The sequence below is a fragment of the Protomyctophum bolini genome (genome assembly GCF_963924005.1).
Source record: "Protomyctophum bolini genome assembly, chromosome: 12".
Lineage (NCBI taxonomy): Eukaryota > Metazoa > Chordata > Actinopteri > Myctophiformes > Myctophidae > Protomyctophum > Protomyctophum bolini.
The window spans coordinates 38858452-38879077 of record NC_137873.1 but is presented as its reverse complement, the minus strand read 5'-3'; the positions used below and the strand labels follow the sequence as shown (position 1 = coordinate 38879077).

Below are 20626 nucleotides of genomic sequence, written 5' to 3'. Positions count from 1 at the left end.
TAGAATTATGTAATTGTTTTTCCTGTTCCTGCATGCCTGAATGCCTGAATAACAGTAGAAGGAAATATATTTTGATTGAAACCTTTATTTCAGGGGAATATAACTGAGCTATAGTCTGAAACTGCAGATATAGGCCTACTTCAGAGTCAGAGAACACAAGCTGTAGTAGATTGTATACACACGTCTTTTTTTAGTGGGCAGCAAGTGGCCCTATAAAGACTAAGCGCTTCAGACCTCCCAAAACAAATGTAACAGATTCAACTATACTTCTCGGCCTGGGGCCCATATATGACCCACCTTTTTTCAACACATTTTACTGTCCTATATCTATGGCTCATGGCAGAATACAGAGTTATAAGCAATTAAACATGGGATTGGCTTTCAAAATAGTCATTGGGGCTTTGCCCTCAATGCCTCAGTATACCCTCATATCTGACTAAAATAAATAACTCACAAAAGTGAGCGACACCCACAGCCACAATACTAAGGAGCGACATTGCGATCTGGTAACACCACCTATAGAACAAACATGGGTAAATTAATGTTCTCTTTCTACAACACTGCCAACAAAGTGTGGACTGCCCTGACACGTCCCCTTTTTTTTAAGCTATATGGAAATGCAAGAATTACACTATAGTAGCCATGCTTTTATGATACACACTGTCATAGCCACAGTGACCATTGCAATGGTTAATCAGAGTAGCCACACTAACCTAATCTTCAAACTTTTAGGGACAGAAATAATCATCTTATATAAGTTATAATCGAGTCATAATTAAGGTCCTGCTTACTTTAGGATATTCGACCACTGAAGAAAGTCCCCTGCATGTAGTAGTGGTCTCAAACTGTTACCAAGTGGGATTGTGGATCGGCTGTTTTGTCAGTAATAAAACCTTTAGAATGACACATTGGACATGAGGCAGACTTTGCAGGTGAAGATAAGTTTTTAATTAAGTTCCAGGCCTGGACAACATAGTGAAAATAATAAAGAACATAACTCAAAACAACTTAACTGTGAACTGAGAGGTACTGGTGTCAACCTCTCCCCATGGCAGCACAAACTCTACTCTACTGAGCCATTTCCCCTCTATATAGACTCCTGACTCCACCCCTGGCTAAGCAGTCAGCGAATCACAATACATTTAACAACACAGGCAATCAGAGCTCTCTTCAGGCCATCAAGGCAGCTTCCCAACTACAGCATCTGCATAGATAAACACAAGTAGATTAATTCACATGTCACAGCAGAATGTGCACCTTCTGTGGGACTGAGAATCAACCTGTTACACATACCATACAGAAACAATACAACAATGAGCATGTATTGTAGAACAGCATATTATTCTGACAGAGGCTGCTCTGTCACACAAACCTTTTCATGTCAAGGACCCCCAAAATGATACTCATTAGCCTGCGGACCCCCCATTTGAAAATATATACCAGGGGACCCTCGTGACAGAAGATTGTTACGGCTCTAGCAGTGATTCTCAACCTATTTAATTTCAAGGACCCCCAGTTTGACATGAATGCCATTTCATGGCATTTCTATCTCTGGGACCCCCAATTTATATTGTAAAATCAATGTTATTTTAACTCTGAGATGTACAAATGGAACAAGCTCCCACTGTACCTTCGTCAGGCAGCCTCTGTAGACATTTTTAAAGCTCAGCTCAAGACCCACTTCTACAACATTGCTTTTAATTGATCTTTTATTTTTTTGTTATATTCATGTCCTCACTGTATTGTTTTTTTTTTTTTAATGTCGTTGCCTTGCTTTTCTTTTATTCTCCATTGTTCTGTAAAGCACTTTGAGCTGCATTTCATGTCATGAAAGGTGCTATACAAATAAAGCTTTATTATTATTATTATTATTATTTGGTTCCATTTGTACACTCTCAGAGTTACAGACCCATAAGGGCCCACTTGGTTACAAACTATCATTTAGCTATAGGGACCCCCTGGAACTCCATCAAGGACCCCTGGGGGTCCCCAGACCACCACTTTGGGAACCACCGTCATAGACAATTACACCACAGCATTACACACGCGTGACAAGAGTGATTCAGAGTCTGAAACACAGCGTTCATGACCTCATGGCGGTACCTCAACTGGACACATCCGACAGGGAGCTACGCCTTGGCTTCAGGCAATGGTGTAAAGTTAAAGTAACTAACTACATTTATATAGTAGTACCGTACCTAAATACCGTTTTGAGGTATTTGCACTTTACTTGAGTATATCACATTCTCAGTACTATTACTTCTACTCCACTACATTTCAGAGGCCCAATATTGTACTTTTAACTCCACTGCAATTATTTGACAACTTTAGTTACTCACTTACATTTTGATTATTACAAAATATTTATTAAGCACTTTAGCCCCTAAATACATTTGGCCATTTGGGGCCATTTGAAAATAGCCGATATATACAAGCTCACAATGCGTGGCGTGTGAGCTTGTAGATGTGCTATTTTCAAAATATTTTGTGTACATTTGAAAAACTTGAAATGAGACATTCTGCACAATGAGTAGCTTTTGGTACATTTTGATTCATTTGTACTTCCGAACTTTTACTTGTAAGAGAGTATACACTTATATTGCAGTATTGATACTTTTCTTTTAGTATAGCTGGCTTATGGAATGAAATTCCTGAATGGGGGGGACAGGGGAGTGCCCCAGTGAGCATGTGAGGGTTTCACAGGTGACTTGTACTGACAAAGACACCAGTCTCTGATGAAACACGCAGCAACATGCAGAGGACAGGCAGTGATATTGTTTGAGTCACAGCCGATTTAAGATCTCTTATATCGTGTTTGGAACATATAACAACAACAAAAAAACTACAAGGACACACATAAGTAATAATTGTAACAAAAAACAGCAAGTGATTGATTGCAAAGCATTACACTAGTATCGGTTTATCTAAAATATGTTTGTCTGGCGCTGTTTGTAACAACAAAATACATTGCATTGCATTCAAAGTTTGCCATTATTGGAATGTCTAAATTCTCAGCTAAAACTCGCGTTAACTTGTCACACATATCTTCTATAAACAAGAACCCTATTTGGTTATATACAGGTCCATTTCAATTAATTAGAATATTGTGTATAAGTTCATTTTCTTCCGTAATATAATTCAAAAAGTGAAACTTTCATATATTCTCAATTCATTGTGCATGAAGTGAAGTATTTAAAACCTTTTTTTGTTTTAATCTTGACGTACAGCTCATGAAAATCTCAACAAATCCGAATTTTTAACGAGACCACTAATTTTCTTTAACATTTTAAACGAGAAATTTTGACCATGTGAAAAGTATATTAATGTATGCAGTCAATACTTTGTCTGGGCTACTTTTGAACAAATTATTTCATCAATGGGGCGTGGCATGGAGGTGATCAGCACCTGACCACAGTGCCAAAACTACTAGTAACTGGTGTACTGACCATGGTATTACTGTGCTTAACTGACCAGCGAACTGGCCTGACCTGAACCCCACAGAGAATAGGTTGTATATTGTCAGGAGGAAGGTGTGAGACATGAGACTCAACAATACAAATGCATTTACGGCTTCCATAACACCTCAACAGTGCCACAGGCTGATCACCTCCATGCCACGCCCCATTGATGAAATGATTCGTTCAAAAGTAGCCCAGACCAAGTATTGACTGCATACATTTAATATAGCCTACTTTTCAGATGGTCGACATTTTTTGTTTAAAAAAACTTTTAGTTTTAGTGGTCTCCTAAAATATTCTAACTTAATTGTAGGATTTTTTTTGATTTTCTTGAGCTGTATGACATAATCAACAAGATTAAAACAAAAAAAGGTTTAAATACTTCACTTTATGCACAATGAATTGAGAATATATGAAAGTTTCACTTTTTGAATTATATTACGGAAGAAAATGAACTTTTACACAATATTCTAATTCATTGAGATGGGCCTGTACATACAGCAAAGAAAAACCATAGGCTAAGTGCTCCCCCTTGTGGATGACTCTCTCCATGGTTGGGGAAAACCCAATGGTCAACGATGCGTGATGGGAACAGACAACATAATCAGTTTGACGGCATATAGATACTGATAGATTAATACAAATTACAGATTAATACAAATTACAAAAAAAGTCAAACAAAACTTCACAGGTTAAATGTTCAAATAAACACACATGAATGTGCTAAAAGAAAAATAGTCAATTGTGCAGAGGATTTAGATCACTTTTATTTTTCAAACAAGAGATGTCGTTAAACACTGAACAAATAAAGATGCCCTAGTAAAAAAAAAAAAAAACTGATTCTTATCATCCATTGTTAGCACTTTCCTTTATTGCGAGCATTGCTGTTGTGCGGTGTTGTCATTGTCTGCAATTTCACCCATGTAAAAAAAGAGAACGGTGCATATTCGATTTTTTTTTAATAATCAAACATGGAATTTTGGAATTCTCACACATAAACCTAGATCCAAGGACAGGCGTGTTTTATGTGGAAGCAAATCCAGATTTACCATTTTTACCAAAGGCACATTGGTAGGTATGGAAGGGGTCAATGAATGGATGGATGGGAGGGATGCATGAATGTATTGTTTGCCCACCATCTGGTCATTACTGTAATTTGTGAGCAACACAGTGGCAGTAACAGATGAATACAGGAAGAAATTAAGGACTTATGACATAATCAGATTTTTGTCACATGGAAAACATTGATGATGCACGCCGGCAGCTTTCTCTCTCCCCCTTGGTTCTGCGTCAGGTCGACACAAGACAAATGACAGTTTTAGAGCGACAGGACGATCTGGTCTATAGTATGTAGTATGCACGTACATACAGTTGGAACTTGTGGGTGGTAAAGATCATTCCCAGCCGCCCTAAACACACACACATTTATCAAGTCAATGAACAAGTTGTCAACTTATGTCCATGTGCAGGTCTCTCTACCCTCGCTTGATTTGAACATAGTCGTCACACAGCCGATCTATCGAAGGTTCACGACAAATTGAAAGCGTGTAATCTGCTATTTGTGTATGTGACACCTGCAAATTGGACATGACCCATTCTGGGCGGGAACCCCTTTTGGTGTTTTAAGCACTATGTTATACTATTTTTGAAAAATGGTGAAAATGTGGCGCAAATCTATTTGAATAAAAAAAAAAGTTTTTAACTCAAATCTTTGCTTCTGGGGGGGGGGGGGGGGGTCCCTGGAACAACATATTTTCAGAGAGGGTCGGCGGCCAATTACATATATTTTTGGTAGTCCTTGACATGAAATTGTTTGAGAACGACATAGAAACATTTTTTTTCTCCAGAAAACGGCCAGGATTTAGAAGGCATTTGTAGAATCGTCCTCAGGTCTAAAATGGGTTAAGGCGGTTTGGATATTTTCTAAACATGATGGAATTACAGAAGGTAATGGTTTGAAATGTATTTTTTTGGGGGGGTACCAATTTGTAGAAGCAGGCTATTGTAGGAGTTAGTAACACAGCGCTTAAACCTGGTAACTTGTTTATTTTTTTACTCCCGAGAACATGACACATTGAAACAAAGCGGTGGAAAGAGAGTGGGCAAGGGGTTGGAATATGGAATGTTGCCGACCAATCACATTGACCAACATTAAAGAAAACGGCATGCCTCTTTTTGCATTGCAGAACAGGCCAACAACATTGTGATGCAAACAGGGAAAAAAAAAAAAAAAAGCTTTTTTTTTTTTTGTGTGTTTTTGAACATCCGTTTTGTTACACCTCCCACAAAAGAACTGGTCAAAATAAATAATGCATACATGGTAAGAAATTTATAATTTAGTCTTTTTTTTTTAAATATCTCACATAAAGCTTCTTGTAACTGCCAAACATGGGGCCAGTATTCCACACACTGGGCATGCTTGGCTTTACCTGTGCTAGATGAACCTTTCTTCAAGTTAGTGGCCCAGACTGGACAGCTAAACCCCGCCTACCCTCCAATAATATAGGACCCTGATTTGTGATTTATTCTTAGTAGCTAGAAGGAATATAGGAATTAATAGTATTGCCATAGTAAACCACAAAGGGCTATGATCCATGTACTGTGCAGTGGCAAATTTACTCATTTGCATTAGGTTGCCCAAAACATTAAACATTCTGCAAGCACAAGGTATCATAGACCGCTTTGTGGTTCCTGTGGATGATACTCTCCAGTTGTCCTTTTTTTACTTCCTAGAATAGTAGCAGCACTCTGCAAACAGGGCCTCAAAATTCCTGTGGATTTCATTTTGAAAAATAGAACAGAAACAGCCCTTTAGTTCGACAAACGCAACTTTTTCTTTTATTAAACATCTTTTTCTTTTTTAAATCTTTCTATACCAAAACCTCAATAAGATTATCTTTGAAAAGAAGGAGAGGCGTGGAGGGAGTTTAGCTGGTCTGGCTTTCCCCAAACTCACAGTGGACAAACAAAATCACAAAGTTACCCCCCATCTCTGTGGAGATGCAGCGAGAAAGGCGTGGAGAGAGGACAGCCACCTTCCCCAAGCTCCCTCAGTCGTCTAGGCAAACATATGGCAGGATGTTCAGTTTGCTTTCATCCCCGTGAGGGTCCAACGATATGCACTCTGTCCAATCATACCAGGTGCCGTTGGTGTCAGAGCAACCGTTTACCCCCGACCAATGTTGCGTGTTCATCCTGACCATGTCCTCGTCCGTCACCTCTCGGCTGACGCCCGGCTTGTCCCCGGGCGCGCAGTCCGTCTGCAGAACGTGCGTCTTCCTCTTCTCCTTGATGTCGTGTTCCTCTCGTTTGAGGTACTCGGACATGAAAGTGTGTGCACTGGGGGCCTGGACCCCTGAGGAAGTGAGCACGTTGCTCTGGAGGTTCAAGTAGGACTGGATGATTTCGTTCCTGGAAAGCTCCTTCCAGTTTGTCTGTTGGAAAGGGTTGGGTGTGGCCGCTTGATTGGAAACGGAGGGCTTCTGCTGCACAGAGCTCTCGGTCCTCTGTCTGGACTCGGCGGGGTCAGGCATGAGGGCTTCCTCCGTCTGAGAGGGTTCTTTGTGTACCATGGGTTTGATCTGACCCGTCACGGGGTCAAAGGTTATCCGGCGTTCTTTTAATCGCACAGGCTTGGTCATGTCCTCTATTTTCTGACCGTCCAGGTTGACGGCATAGTCTCTAGACCTGTACTTCTTCCTTCTCTTGCGGTCTGAGGAGGACCCCGCCGTCTCCACGTCCAGCTCTGCCACCCCGGGGGACAACGAGGCGGAGGGCGCGTGGAGTTCAGAGTTGTGCATTTGAAGCTGGGGATGCAAGAGGGGAGGGGAGACCGAAGGGGATTCCAGTGTTGGATTTGCGCCGTGTGGGGCGCCGCAGTGGGGAGGGGCTTCTGAGGAACTAGCCCAGTGCATTGAAGAAGACCTATGAGAGGGAGGCAGCCCGTCACCAAAGGGTGCCTGCGCTGCTGGGGAGGTTAAAGGCTGGGACGAGGGCATGGGGGAGCCCCTAGAAGAGGGCATGGGTGAGCCCCTAGAAGAGGGGCTTGGGACAGAAGATGTCCCTTTTGGTGTACATGTTGAGGAGCGTTTAGACATAGTTTCCTGCTTCACGCTCCTTGGACTGTTGGTTTGGCCACGGGGGCTTTTGGCTTGATAATTCCCCCCTCCTCCTCCTCCTCCAGCACCACCACCACCACCTCCCCCTCCCCCTTCGTCCATTCGTGCATGCTGTTGCATCACAGCAGCCTTGATCAAAACGGAAGTACTAGGTAGTTTGGCCACTCCAGGGGAGCTGGGGCGGGGCTTGACAGCATTGATGGGGATTCTGGGGAGTTTATCGCTTTCGGCGTGTTCTGTCCGAGATGGATCAAGAGACGGCACAACCTCCGGCTCAGGGAGAGCCTCTGGACTGCCTGCGATCCCATTGGTGGGGGGAGTCAAGACAGAGTTATTGTAAGTAGAGAGCTTAGAGATTTTGGCTGGTAAGTGAACCCCGCTGTCTCTGTTCTCACCCCGACGTTTGCGGTTGCTCGATTTCTCTGCTTTGGGCGAATATGTGTTGTGAACATCATTTCTAATTTTGACTTCAGGGAGGCCCTTGACTGGCACAGAAATGTCAGGGGGAGAGGGGTCTGTCCTGCAGGGGTGGGAGCCGCCATTGGTAGAGCCAGGGGCACTCACAGCCGGCCCCGGCTCTATCAACTTCTGCCAGTTCCGTAAGAGTTTCTTTGCACGCTTGGCAAGGTCTTCATCCTTGGTTTTCTTCCTCACGTCATTGATTAGTTTTCCTAAGCGAGTCTCCTGCATGAATAATGTTAAAAAGAGAGAAGTTAGCCTATGAAACTTCTGCAACAACCAACGCTCACACAGAATCAAGTTGCTTACCTCTAGTTCTTCTTTGGTGATGGGAACTTTTTCCAGGTAGGTAATTACTTCTAATACAACCACCATATTGCAAATCTGGATGGAGATTAAAAAAAAAAAAGAATATACATTGTTATGCAATAGACATTACACACACACACACACACACACACACAGTAGCTGGTCTGCGATTTTCATAATGCGATATCAAACTACAGCAGGAATTTTGTATATTGTAGGCTTGTTTGTAATCAACACTTTTAGTAGATGAAGTTGATATTATATAATAATGACAATACAGGATTTAAGTTGAATAGCCCCAAGGTGTTCAAACATCTGAAGTTAAGAAAATGGAGGACCCTGATTAGTGCTTTTTCTAGCAGTTTTTATATTGACCTGTACCCATCCCATTCTACAGACTTAATAAAGATGTCAATCCATTTCAATCCAAAGACACAGTCAACACTACCTTTTAAAAGTGCTTTCTTGAAACATTTGACTGAGAGAAGTCTGCGAGTTTGCTCACTACTAGCCTGAGAAGCAAAGCGAAAGCGATGTATAAAAGTGGAGGCTGAGAAGAAGTGTCAACTCAAAGGACCCATTTTACCCTTTGACAGCAGCCCGAAAAGTTCAATGTAAATGCGGTGTGATTTTGATTTCACGCGAGTACGGTGTTAAAAGAAAGTCAGGCGACATTCAAACGTTAGGTGATGCATGTTAAGTTTGGGTTTGGCAGCTGGCTTGCTAACGTTTACGTTCAACTTGCAAAGGGAAAACCCGGCTACTTCCTGAAAAGGTAGCTACCGTTGTAACAACCATACACCTGCCACGATCACTCCCGTCAGTGTGTTTGTGAGCACATCTCTTTATCAGCGAATACACCGATCCAGGATCAATGACAAGAACTTTTTGATGGACATAACGTGTACAGCACAGAACACACAGCACGTTAACATGCAAATGAGACTTAACGCCACATCATGAACTTGTTCCTTTCCAGAAAATAGGCCAATCCCTCCCTCAGTGAGTTGGCTATAAGCTAATTTAGCTAGCAGGCTCTGATACCAAAGGCAAAGTCAATGACGTCACAGACAATCCGGAAGCGTGTGTATCAAATGCTTTTATTCCACTATGATTAAATGCCACTGGGCTAAATTACATTTGAACAGAATAAATACACCCTTTCAGTTAAAAAATAAATCGAGCAAAAAGATCCTGCCAATAATAAGTACAAAAGGATGTCTTTTAATAACTTGACATAGCCCCATGACGCTTAGTTATGCCATCACCGTCCACTCCTCTGTACGTTGACTCTGGGCTAGCGGGGCTAACGGCTTTAGCTAACGGCTGGATATAATCTGTCAGCTCAAGAGCCCCTGCGTCGCTCCGGCTATTCGAAAAGAAAACATGCCGGTGAGTCCTCGTGAAACTGTCAACGTGACGAACACGGTCGCCTTTTTTTGGTCGATATATATACACGTTACGAGGGTTAAAAACTGAACGACCCGGTGAAGTTTTACCACTGAGAGCAGGTAGGTAAACAAGCTAACGGTGGCTATAAACGGGGCTAGCTAGCGGTGGTGAGCTTCAACTCACATTGCTGTGACTGTCGATGGCCTGCAGCAGCCGGTCTCTCATCTGCTGCGGAGTTGCGGAGGCCGTTGTCATTGCCTGGTTCGGTGTCCGGCGGGGTGGCTTGGTGGAGGAATTCCTCCTTTTTTTTAAAACGAACAACTAGGGCTCACTGGTTGACACTTTCATGAGATGCGCCACAGCTGCATAGCTCTTTCCCCCACCCGTCGTCGTCGCGTGTGTGCGCTAAGTATAAGGTTGCTTAAATGTCACATGGAGACAGTGTTAACGGGGTGTTGTGTGTTAGCTTGTTGCCGTGGGGCGCTGACTGCTGCCTGCTCGGCGCCCTGCTCTCTGACTACTACTACCAGTAGCTGGATCACAGCGGACGGCCTCCTGCTGCATTCTGGGATACAATTAATATCGGGGCTGTGCAGCTCGACGTCTGCGCTGCGCGTCGTTCGTCGAGTTGTTGACTCACTGGTAAACACAGAGAGACACACACACACACACACACACACACACACACACACACACACAAACGTCCACGAAACGTGTGGTTCTCACACTATTTCATGTCAAGGAGTGAAGCAGGACCCCCCCCCCCCCCAAAAAAGAAGTGTTGTGACGCCCTATGTCAGCTTGTAGGTCGGATATCTATTTTCAATATTATAATATAATATTATATAGGCCGACGGCGTGGAACAAACTCCCACTGTACCTTCGACAGGCAGCCTCTGTAGTAGACATTTTTAAAGCACAGCTAAAGAACCACTTCTACACTTTAATTTACTTTTACATTTTTTGTTATTCATGTCCTCACTGTATTGCATTACTGCAATTCTTTTTTAATGTTTTATGCCTTGCTTTTCTTTCTTTCTCCATTGCTCTGTAAACCACTTTGAGCTTATAATAATAATAATAATAATCATATTAATTATTATTATTACTACTATATGTTATTACTTGGCCTACACATTTTGCCGGGGACCCGGACCCCCTGGAATACCTTCAAGGACCCCTGCTGGGGGTCCCCGTCCGGACCCCTCTTTGAGAACCACTAGTGCTTGTTCAATAACAGCAGGGGTCAGTATTGTAATGTATTTATTAATTATAAATTATTAAAGGGATTGTGACATAGAAATAAAGTTTTTGTAATTTTTCTTACATTTTTGTAGATTTTCTGTGGTCTGGGGTTTTCTGGCTCAAACACTAAAACTCATTTTATCCAAAATGAGTTACTAGCACAGGCAGACGTACTCTTCACATACTAAAGCATGTCTGAAATAAATATGAAATAAATGCTTAAACATGTAGCTAGGTGTAATGTTAGAGTCCACAGAAGTGAACCTTTCAAGCCTGTTTTCTCAACTCGCTGTTTTCTGCAAGACATTTCAAATTTCAAATTGACATATTGGTTGTTCAGTTTGACCCACCAGTTTTGGAGATATGGCTTATAAGCTATATCTCCAAAACTGGAGATATGACATATTGACATATTGCCACATATGTCAATGGGATTTGCCAGCAGATGTCACTGTTTTCACAGTTTTCACTGTTTTGCCTGTTTTCATTGCTGCTCAAAACAAACCCCAGAGAAAACTTGATTTGGCCTCAAAAGGGTTTTAAGGACCCCTGGGCGTCCCCTGACCCCAATCAATGTTCTCTATAATATTTCAATGGGTCTGACTTAGCCATTAATCACAAGTCAATGGGCCATTCACCTGAAGATGATGGCTAACCAGGCATCTTTTTTTAATATAGTCCAGATTGCGGTCCCAGAGAGAGAAAATGTTATTAAATATTAAATGCCATGTTCTTGTTTGCTGTTAATTCTAGGGTGTACTGAATGTGTGTATTCATATTATTTGAGACACTGTAGGTGCCTTTATGTGTAGTGTACATGATTGTGGATGCTGTGTGTTCAGCCTGTTGCCAACTAACTAGTGTCATATTTAAAGTTGATGCTTTGGTTTTTCAACCACTGCAACACAGGTTACTCCTCCCTATTTAAATGTATTTAGTCACATGCAAATAGTGATGGTAAGTAGTGATGATGACATGGCAAACAAAGCCCTGTAGTACATGCCAGCTATATGTTGGGATTTGGGTGCAACTCCCAGGAGGGCTGTCAAATGCTGTCTCATTTAACAAATTAAGATGGGCTCATCTGAAACCCACTTATGTTTTCTTGTATAGACACTGTCCTACGACCAGATAGCTCTGTGATTACACCTTTAGCACATGTTGGCTTTACTCTGCAGCCATACTAGCCTAGGAAACCCAGACATTATATCCAGGAAGAAAAAAGTAACCACACTGACCACCAAAAATACCACTTGGGCCCTATTAAAATAGTATAAAAAAGAAGTGAGGGGTGCTCTCTACATCGTCATGATGTATGTATAATAGACACTATGCCTATTTGCTCAGACACTTATGTAATTGTGATTGGCCGGAATAAGATGATGAATGATAAGAGCGACCCTCATTTCACATAGGTGTGTAAGTGTTTTATTTTATTTCTCACATGTTGTTTAAATGTTCTGCAGTGTGGAATAAGTGTTATCATATCTATTCTGTCTATGACGTACACTGGTAATTGATAATATGTGACGTGTAAACATTTCACGAAGTGAAACGGGCAGAACGCAGCATAGCAGTTTCACCGCTGGCGCTGCTATTCTTGAGGGTGGGTAGGTCAGTATATCAGTGGGTTTGAAGGGGTTCCAGGTGGTCCCCTGCAGCTAAATGATGGAGAATTGTTAAAGGACCACTTCACCCCTTTTGCAACCAGATCTTATTTAAATGTTTACGGCACAAACACGTTCCTGGGGGGGGGGGTTTTACGGTCCATTTGGTTTCATTGTACGCTCTCAAGAGTACAATTGTTAAACACCTGCATTACATTAATTTACAGAGTCTACAGAATTGGAGAATGTTGAGTTATTCTGAACAACTCCTGTTGTCTCTTATACCAACATCCATACAGTATGGAATTGTGGACAAAATCCTATCCGTCAACAAAATATTCTGTCTTGAGTCTGAGAGGCTAAGGGCTCCATCTTGCACCACCCTTATCCCTAAACGTATTTGCCATTTTTTACTATTTTGAAAAACATTTAAAAATAGTTCAACTAGCCGATCTACATCGAGACATTGTGAGCTTGTAGATCAGCTATTTGAACTATTTTAAAAGGTTGTGTATTGAAGAGTAGTTAACCTTTCGACTGTTGTGTGAAGTTCAAGGCCTTCTGTCTTGAACTTGACAGCCATAGGGAATCTGAGGGGGGTTCAGGGGAGTCCCTGCTAAATGTGATTACTAATACTACAGCATCAAAATCAGTACTTTAACCACTTTAACCCTATAGGCTAGAGGATGAATTTAACCTATGTACTGTAGCCTATATAAATGGTAAATGGTGCATTTATATAGTGCCTATATCCAAGGCGCTTTACATAGATTGTGCATTACATTCACCCATATACCCACATTCACCCATATGAACGGAGATGCAGTCCGTTATTTTCAAATATGGCCCCCTTTAAAAAAAAGTTTGGACACCAAGCTGTGGATTAAATGGCATTACAGCTTTGAGCCAGTAGAACATTTCTGATACAGGTAAATGACAAATACAAGTTCCAGATCAAATAATTGCGTTTTCAGGTATATTTAATCTCATTTCATTTACAAATAGTAATGCAAAGATACAAAGACAAAAGCTTTCACACAAGAAAAATACATTAGTTACGATTTGAATAGAAGCTTATTTCATCCTTAATATAGCACACGTCACATATACAGTCAACTTGTGTTTATTGTATTTTTTCCCTTTTTATTTGTATTTTTTTAGACATTTTTGGTCAGATTTGACATTTAGAAGTAGAAAAAGCACAATTTGAAGAACAATATTTGATCCATTCATTTTAAAGGGTTAATTAGCTCAAAAGTACAGGCCGGGTTACCAAGCTGTGCTGCAGAATGCTATAGATTTTGCATATTTGATGAACATTGTGTTCTTTTGCTGCGAGTACACTAGTGGTGGTAGCATACTCTTGACATTGCAGTCAAATGCACGTGCAATATTTGGAGAAAAAAAAGTACCGTTCTTAGAAACACATTTTACAATTTTAGCTGCCATTGTATGAGGCTTAGAACCAGCAGTGGCCTGTCCTCAAAATGCACACAAAGGACTCATAGTTGCCTTGTCCTAAGCGGTTACTCCGAGTGATCACATGTAATAAACTATGAGACCATTTTTCATCTTTGTGGTTGAGTTTCCCTTTTTTTTACGTTGCTGTGGCACCAAGATAGATTATACATGATGGATCTATTAGGCTGACTGAGCAGGGTTTTGAGATCTGCCATTTCCTCTTAACGCAGACTATACTTGTAGAAGACACATACAGCGATACTCACTACTAGACAGTAGACACTTGCTTTTCGACAGGATAGGTTCAAGAAACCTAGAGCTAAATACTTGTATTAAAGCAAAATGTCAAGTTGTTTCTTAAAGAGACTAGTGTTTTTAAATTCGGTATCATGCATCATCAGACATCCCCCAGGAATCGGAAACAAGGAAATATCGAGTACATCTCTGCTATATTGGTGCTGCAAGTTAGCAATTTAAATAATGAAATAAATCCATTGTAAGCAATGTTTTTGGCAACTCCATATGGTATGTAGCTAAATCATCTACTGTAATGAAATAGATTTGACTCAAACTGGCTAATGACTTGCAATATGAAAGCTTTTTGGTTCACCTGTTGCTTCAACACTGAACGTGAGATAAAAAAGTAGTGTAGTGTCATGACATTTACTGTAAAAACCTAACTATGTGGAATGAATATTGTACCATGTACTCATTCCAGTCTCTCATTCAAAATAGATTCATATTTTTTCACATTTGGATGCTAATCAGCTGTCACTACGGTAGGCAATTGACAAAATATATATTACATGGTGAAATCACACAAGTGAAATAAACCATGGGGCCGCTTCCAACAAGATATGTCTGCATGTTGCAGGTCAAATGGATACATTTCTTATCGGGGGGAAAAAAAATGGTCTATTAAGACTGAAGACCTTTTTTCTGGACAGATTGAAGTTTCACAAGTGATATAGAGTATTACATTTCGAAAATGACATTCTGTAATATAGTAAAAACAAAAACAATAATTTACACTGCAAGTGGTTTATACGTTTTCAGTATTCAACTATGTTGAAGCATTTAGTATGGCAGCGGGGCATTAGAAATGGCTCTGCTCTTTGTAAACGTTCTGTAAACTCTGGCATACAGTGATACCAATGACACATTGGTGCATAAAAAGGTGGCAGTAACAAGACAACACATCCGCGTTGCCTATATGCTATTACAAAAAGTTAAACAAAGCAGCACCATAACAGAAAAAAAGGGGTCTGTCATAAGTATTAAATAACTAATCACCAGGAATCTATGGCGGAATTAAGGGGGGTGGGGTAATCACAATTGCAGTTTGCGGTACATAAATTCTCAGTGCGAAGTCTCACTTTGACATCAGGATCACATGAAGCACACAAACTTTGTTCCTACTAAAAAGCAATATAGACAAGCTAGATACAATTGTCATGACATAATCAAATCCTGTGGGTGTTGTACAGCACATAGGGGACATACTATATTACAGTGTAAAATGTACCAATGGATTTGCATCTACATGTGCATAAAATGCAGATTAACATATATCTGGTGCTTTTTATAGCTTTGACTTGCCAGTTCAATTAATATATTATGCTTAATCAAAGAGACAGAGAAGACAGCTTTACCAAACATGAAAAACAGAACACATAAGACACAATTTTAGCATAACGCCACCATTCACTCTTACGCTTAAGTACACCATGTTGTGTTTTTTTTGTCTGTTTTTTTGTTGTTGCATTAAGTCACTTAAAACCCAAAAGATGTTTGCCATACAGGGGGGGGAAAAGCCAAGCAAAACCGGGGGAAATATAAGCCTTGCAAGTCATGCTGTCACAACGGAATTTTAAAGATTTACACACAGGAGCCGATCTTTAGTCCAGCTCTAGAAACGGAAAAGAAAATATAGGCATAAACGGATGAGGAAAATGCATCACAAAAACCAACAGTAGTGAAGTAAAAACTTTCAGTACTATACAAGAGGATAGTTGCATGCTTCAGTAACTCAGCTTCGGGTGACTGTTGACATTAATCATAACAATACTGGTTTGAATAGCGGGTGGAATATGCTGGCACAGACAGGATACATGGGACATACTGGACAGAGCATTTGAGTAAACACATTGCAGTTAGACTGCCCAGTCGTAGTATATCATCTTTCTAAAGATACATTTGAATGTGTTTGAAAACCTCTTCATACTTATAATTATAGGGGCATTTATTTTAAGAAAGGATTGAATTATTAATTTAATTTCTTTGAGATACTTTTATTAAGGGGCTGTTCTGGTCGGATATAGTATGTTTTGTAGAAAGGCTTACGCTTTACACCTATAATATACTGCTCAAAGAAAATGAAGTAACACTGTGATCCCTTCATTGTTTGGAGCAGTTTTCATGTTTTTCATATTATGATTACTGCTCAAAAACATGAAGTGATCAAACTGTTCCCTTTATTCTTCTGAGCAATATATTTCATCTGTTGGAAGTATTTATTTAGAGCCCGACGTCTGATATATTGGCCAATTATTTGACTTTTTTTGATGGTATCTGCAATTAAGCAACCGATTTGTCCCCATTTTCTCTTTTAATGTTTTTTTTTCCATTTCTAAATGTCTCACAACACGACGCGTGAGCTTGTTGTAGATCAGTGGTCTAGGAATCTCCAATCTCCAATCTCCAATCTCCAAATCTGGATCACATCGGGCCCAAAACTATCATGACATCGGTCAGGCTCTACATTTATCTGCAGGTCCTCGCAGATCGGCATGAATTGTGGACGTTGTTCGAAACAGAGCCATATAGCGGAGAGAGAGTTGAGGCCATTGAGGGGTCAGAAAACCCAGACCTGGAAAGTGTGACAAGCCGCCGGAGTTTGAAATACATTGTTTTCAACGAGGGCGGCGCAAATTTCCAGGACTTTGTGTCACTCTTTCGCCTAGCACTTCTTCGCCAATAGAAGTCTACGTAGAAGAGCCACCATTGGACTGGCCCCATGAAGTGAACGGAGTTGTCGTAACTCTGTCGCTATTTCAATGGCTCTGGGTTCGAAAACATGCTCCCCGAGGCAGTACAGTTATGGCAAAGCTACAACTGTACCGTATCGTCAGTCACACCGTCTCTGAGGAAAAACCGTGTATAACATTATTTGACGGATAACAAAAATATTCACCGATTAAGTAAAAACTCAGCTCTTAAATAGACTATATCTATATAGGATTTTTCCAAAAAAATATGCTTTCTTTTAGATAATTATTATTTTGTATATATTATTATATTTTTTTAAGAAGGCAATAAGTCTGACCAAATATAGGGGTTAACAGGTCCAGTGCACATAACAGTCGCAGGGAGACGGGCCGACTTGACAAAGACACTGAAGAGATCAGAGGTATGCTATGCGCACATGACCAAGACGCATGCGCACACACGCACACACACACACACACACACACACACACACACACACACACACACACACACACACAGTACTAACGTAGAAGAAGCACACCCCCTTTGACTTCAAAGTGTAGTGAAGGATGTTGTTATTTGGTACTATACATTAAATAATAGTTAGAAGCTGGACTTGGGAGAGGATGAAGACATGGCCCTAAATACATTCTGGTTGTATCTACACTGTTCTAATATATTATAGAGGCAGTTCAAATGTCTTGGAAAAATAAAACTATTTTAGCAATACTGAACTCACATCTATGGGAGTTACACGAGAGCTTTTAATGCTGCAGCACCCCTCATTCGTTTTTTTTCCTTCTCTTTATGACTTACACGTTATTAAGTTTACACACTGGATTCCACTATGTACGTTAAGAGTAGATTTGTCTGCGGTACCTCGAGTCATAATCCAAAATAAGTTACTTCAGTTTTGCATAGATATCATTACGCAAAAGTTGAATCATGTACTGTACATTTGAAATATAAAAGCAAGACGATAAACGTCTTCACAAGAAAAGAAAACGTATTTTTTCCCCGTTTTTTTCCTTCCTTTTTTTTTTTAAATGAACGCCTTAATTTTATCCTTTTTCCATCCATTCAAAATTCACTGGCATGAATGATTTAGGAGTATGATTTAAACTGTGGAAAATGACAAGATGACGGATGAAGACCAGCACGTCTTGGAAATTCATTAACCCATTCTGACCTGAGATCAGATTCATGCGAGGTTTCCACTGGACACACACTGGTCTGATTAACCCATTCTGACCTGAGATCAGATTCTAAAAAATGTCAGTCGCTCTTCGATTTTTCAAAAATAGCAGACCTACAAGCTCGTATCGCGCCACTCGGTGGCGCGCTATGAGCTTGTAGATCTGCTATTTTTCAATAGCTAAAGCATAACATGATGCTAACACCAAAATGGGTTCCCGGTCAGAATGGGTTAAAGTTAAAATGTTTTTTAAGTTTACATCAGGTTTGTCCTGACCCGTTTGTTTCATTATAGAACATTCATGTCCTTTTTCTTAAAAACCGAATGTCAATCGATTAAGGCAAAAACAGGTAATCAGTGAATCACAGTGTTTAGTGATTTCATGCATAACTGAAAACAGCCGTTTGACTTGAATTCTGAATTTTTTGCCACAGCCAATTGACACGTGCTATAAATAAAAATACTGCGTTAGTAGAAACATTTGTGTGATAATAACAAATCGTTTCAGGGTGCATTTGTAACGTCAAATCAGGCCTGTGACAAACCACATTGGAAAAGGGGAAGGATTATCACTCGAACGATACTCGATATTTTGAGTGTTGGCGAGAACACAAGCTTGGCACAGAGGGGGGGGGGGGGGGGGGGAGAGATGAGACAAAGAGCGGCCTCCGATGAGTCATCGTGATAATCTATGGTGTAGACAGGTGAGATGTACAGGTTTGCTCTATACAGCCATGGGTTTTCAGTCAACTGTAAATAACTCCTGTCAGCAATCCAATACCATCCTTTCCGGGAAGAGAGAGATAGCAAACCCCCGAGCATTCTTCCAAGTGCTCCTCTGTAGGATTGGGTTGGGTCGTGGTGGGTGGGTGGGTGTGTGTGTGGCAACGGTGTAGAGGGATGGATAGTCTGCACAATTTGGGAGGGGGCGCGACTCCCTCCTGCGCCACCCTGGGAGCCTGCCCGCTCCTCTTGGGATCACGGGCCCTCGCTCCCTCAGTGGGTTCACACACACACACACACACACACACACACACACACACACACACACACACACACACCCAAGGTATGTGTGTGTGTGTGTGTGTGTGTGAGAGGGGTGGCGGTTTAGTTTAGAGCCGGTCAAGGCGGAAGGCGTCCTCCGTGGCCGGGTCAGTCAGGACCATGTCGGGGTCGTTGAGCATGTGCAGTCCGTCGAGGGTGAGCGGGTCGATCTTCAGATCGTCCAGCGGGAAGTGGGCGTCCATGTCGAAGCTGACGTCGGTGGACAGCGAGCCGGTCAGGTGACTCAGGTCCTTGGGCGGGCTGGGGGGAGACTCTCCGCTCACTGCATTCCCCCCGAGCAGAAAGTAAACAGAAAAGGAGAAGGACGGGCAGTTTAGACAGGCAGTTTAAAATGTGGAATATTCCCCAGACGGTTTAGCTCAACCTGTCTGGGCACCTATGGGCTGCTAAGCCAGCATGACGGCGTGCCGCGGGTTCGACTCCCGATCCCGACGGCCCCATTTCCTGTCCAGTCTACTTTCGACCTATCAATAAAGGCAGAAAAAGCCAAAAAAAAAAAAAGAAAAAAACTTGAATATTTTTGTTGTCATTGTTGGATAAGATGTTGTCCACAATTCTGTGCTGTATTAACGTTGGTAGCACAGGAGAGATAACAGGAAAAACAATCAAAATAACAATTATTCTACATTCTCTAATTGTGTACTGTAGAGTAGACTGATGCAGAATTTCACAAATAATTTAACTTTTGAGAGTGTAAAATGTGTAAAACCAAACGGACCCTTAAGGGGTTTCATCTTACACTCTCCAAGAGTTAAAAATCCAAAAGGGTCCATTTGGTTACCAGCTCTCCATCATTTAGCTGTGGACTCTCAAGGACCACTGGTTGAAAAACCACTGCTCTAGCTATAGTCCCTTTATTTGATTGGACGCGAGCGCCACCTGAGACAAGAGTCACAGCACCTGTGAAAATGATGTTGGGGATGTTGCCATGGCTACTGTAGCCCAGCTGCTGGGAGTCCTGCAGGTTGCCATGGCTACCAGTCAACCCCATCATGGCTGCCTGGGAATAGTTGAGCGTGGAGGCCTGGTTGTACAGGCTGTTGGAGTCGATCATGTTGAACTGCTCCAACTGATGTACACAGACAGACAGACACAAATTAACCCATTCTGACCTGAGATCAGATTCATACGAGGTTTCCACGGGACACACACTGGTCTGATGAACCCATTCTGACCTGAGATCAGATTCAAAAAATGTCAGTCGTTCTTCGAATTTTTCAAAAATAGCAGACCTACAAGCTCGTATCGCGCCACTCGGTGGCGCGATATGAGCTTGTAGATCTGCTATTTTTCAATAGGTAAAGCATAACATGATGCTAACACCAAAAT

At 41.3% G+C, this 20626-nt stretch overlaps 2 protein-coding genes across 3 annotated transcripts in view; both read right to left on the bottom strand.

Annotated features, from left to right (window-relative positions):
- Nucleotides 1-4200: 4200 nt before the first annotated feature.
- Nucleotides 4201-10242, bottom strand: crsp7 (cofactor required for Sp1 transcriptional activation, subunit 7). Its single transcript, XM_080778820.1, has 3 exons — nt 9920-10242; nt 8345-8419; nt 4201-8260 (listed from the first exon to the last, which is right to left on the bottom strand). The coding sequence occupies exons 1-3, from the start codon at nt 9989-9991 to the stop codon at nt 6509-6511; spliced, it is 1899 nt and encodes a 632-aa protein (XP_080634946.1). The 5' UTR covers nt 9992-10242; the 3' UTR covers nt 4201-6508.
- Nucleotides 10243-18548: 8306 nt separating this feature from the next.
- Nucleotides 18549-20626, bottom strand: part of crtc1a (CREB regulated transcription coactivator 1a) — a 28539-nt gene continuing 26461 nt past the window's right edge. For both annotated transcript variants that reach the window (XM_080778222.1, XM_080778223.1), the window contains 2 exons: nt 20198-20366; nt 18549-19559 (listed from right to left, as the gene is read on the bottom strand). In XM_080778222.1, coding sequence (XP_080634348.1) covers nt 19345-19559; nt 20198-20366 — 384 coding nt within the window. In that variant the 3' untranslated portion in view covers nt 18549-19344. The remainder of the gene's footprint in view (nt 19560-20197; nt 20367-20626) is intronic.

Excerpts from the sequence above, each read along its gene's own strand:
- crsp7 (XM_080778820.1), bottom strand. The coding sequence starts at position 9,991 with ATGACAACGGCCTCCGCAACTCCGCAGCAGATGAGAGACCGGCTGCTG. Across the intron at positions 8,420-9,919 it reads CCATCGACAGTCACAGCAAT|ATTTGCAATATGGTGGTTGT; the intron begins GTGAGTTGAAGC and ends ATCTCCATCCAG. Across the intron at positions 8,261-8,344 it reads TCACCAAAGAAGAACTAGAG|GAGACTCGCTTAGGAAAACT; the intron begins GTAAGCAACTTG and ends TTATTCATGCAG.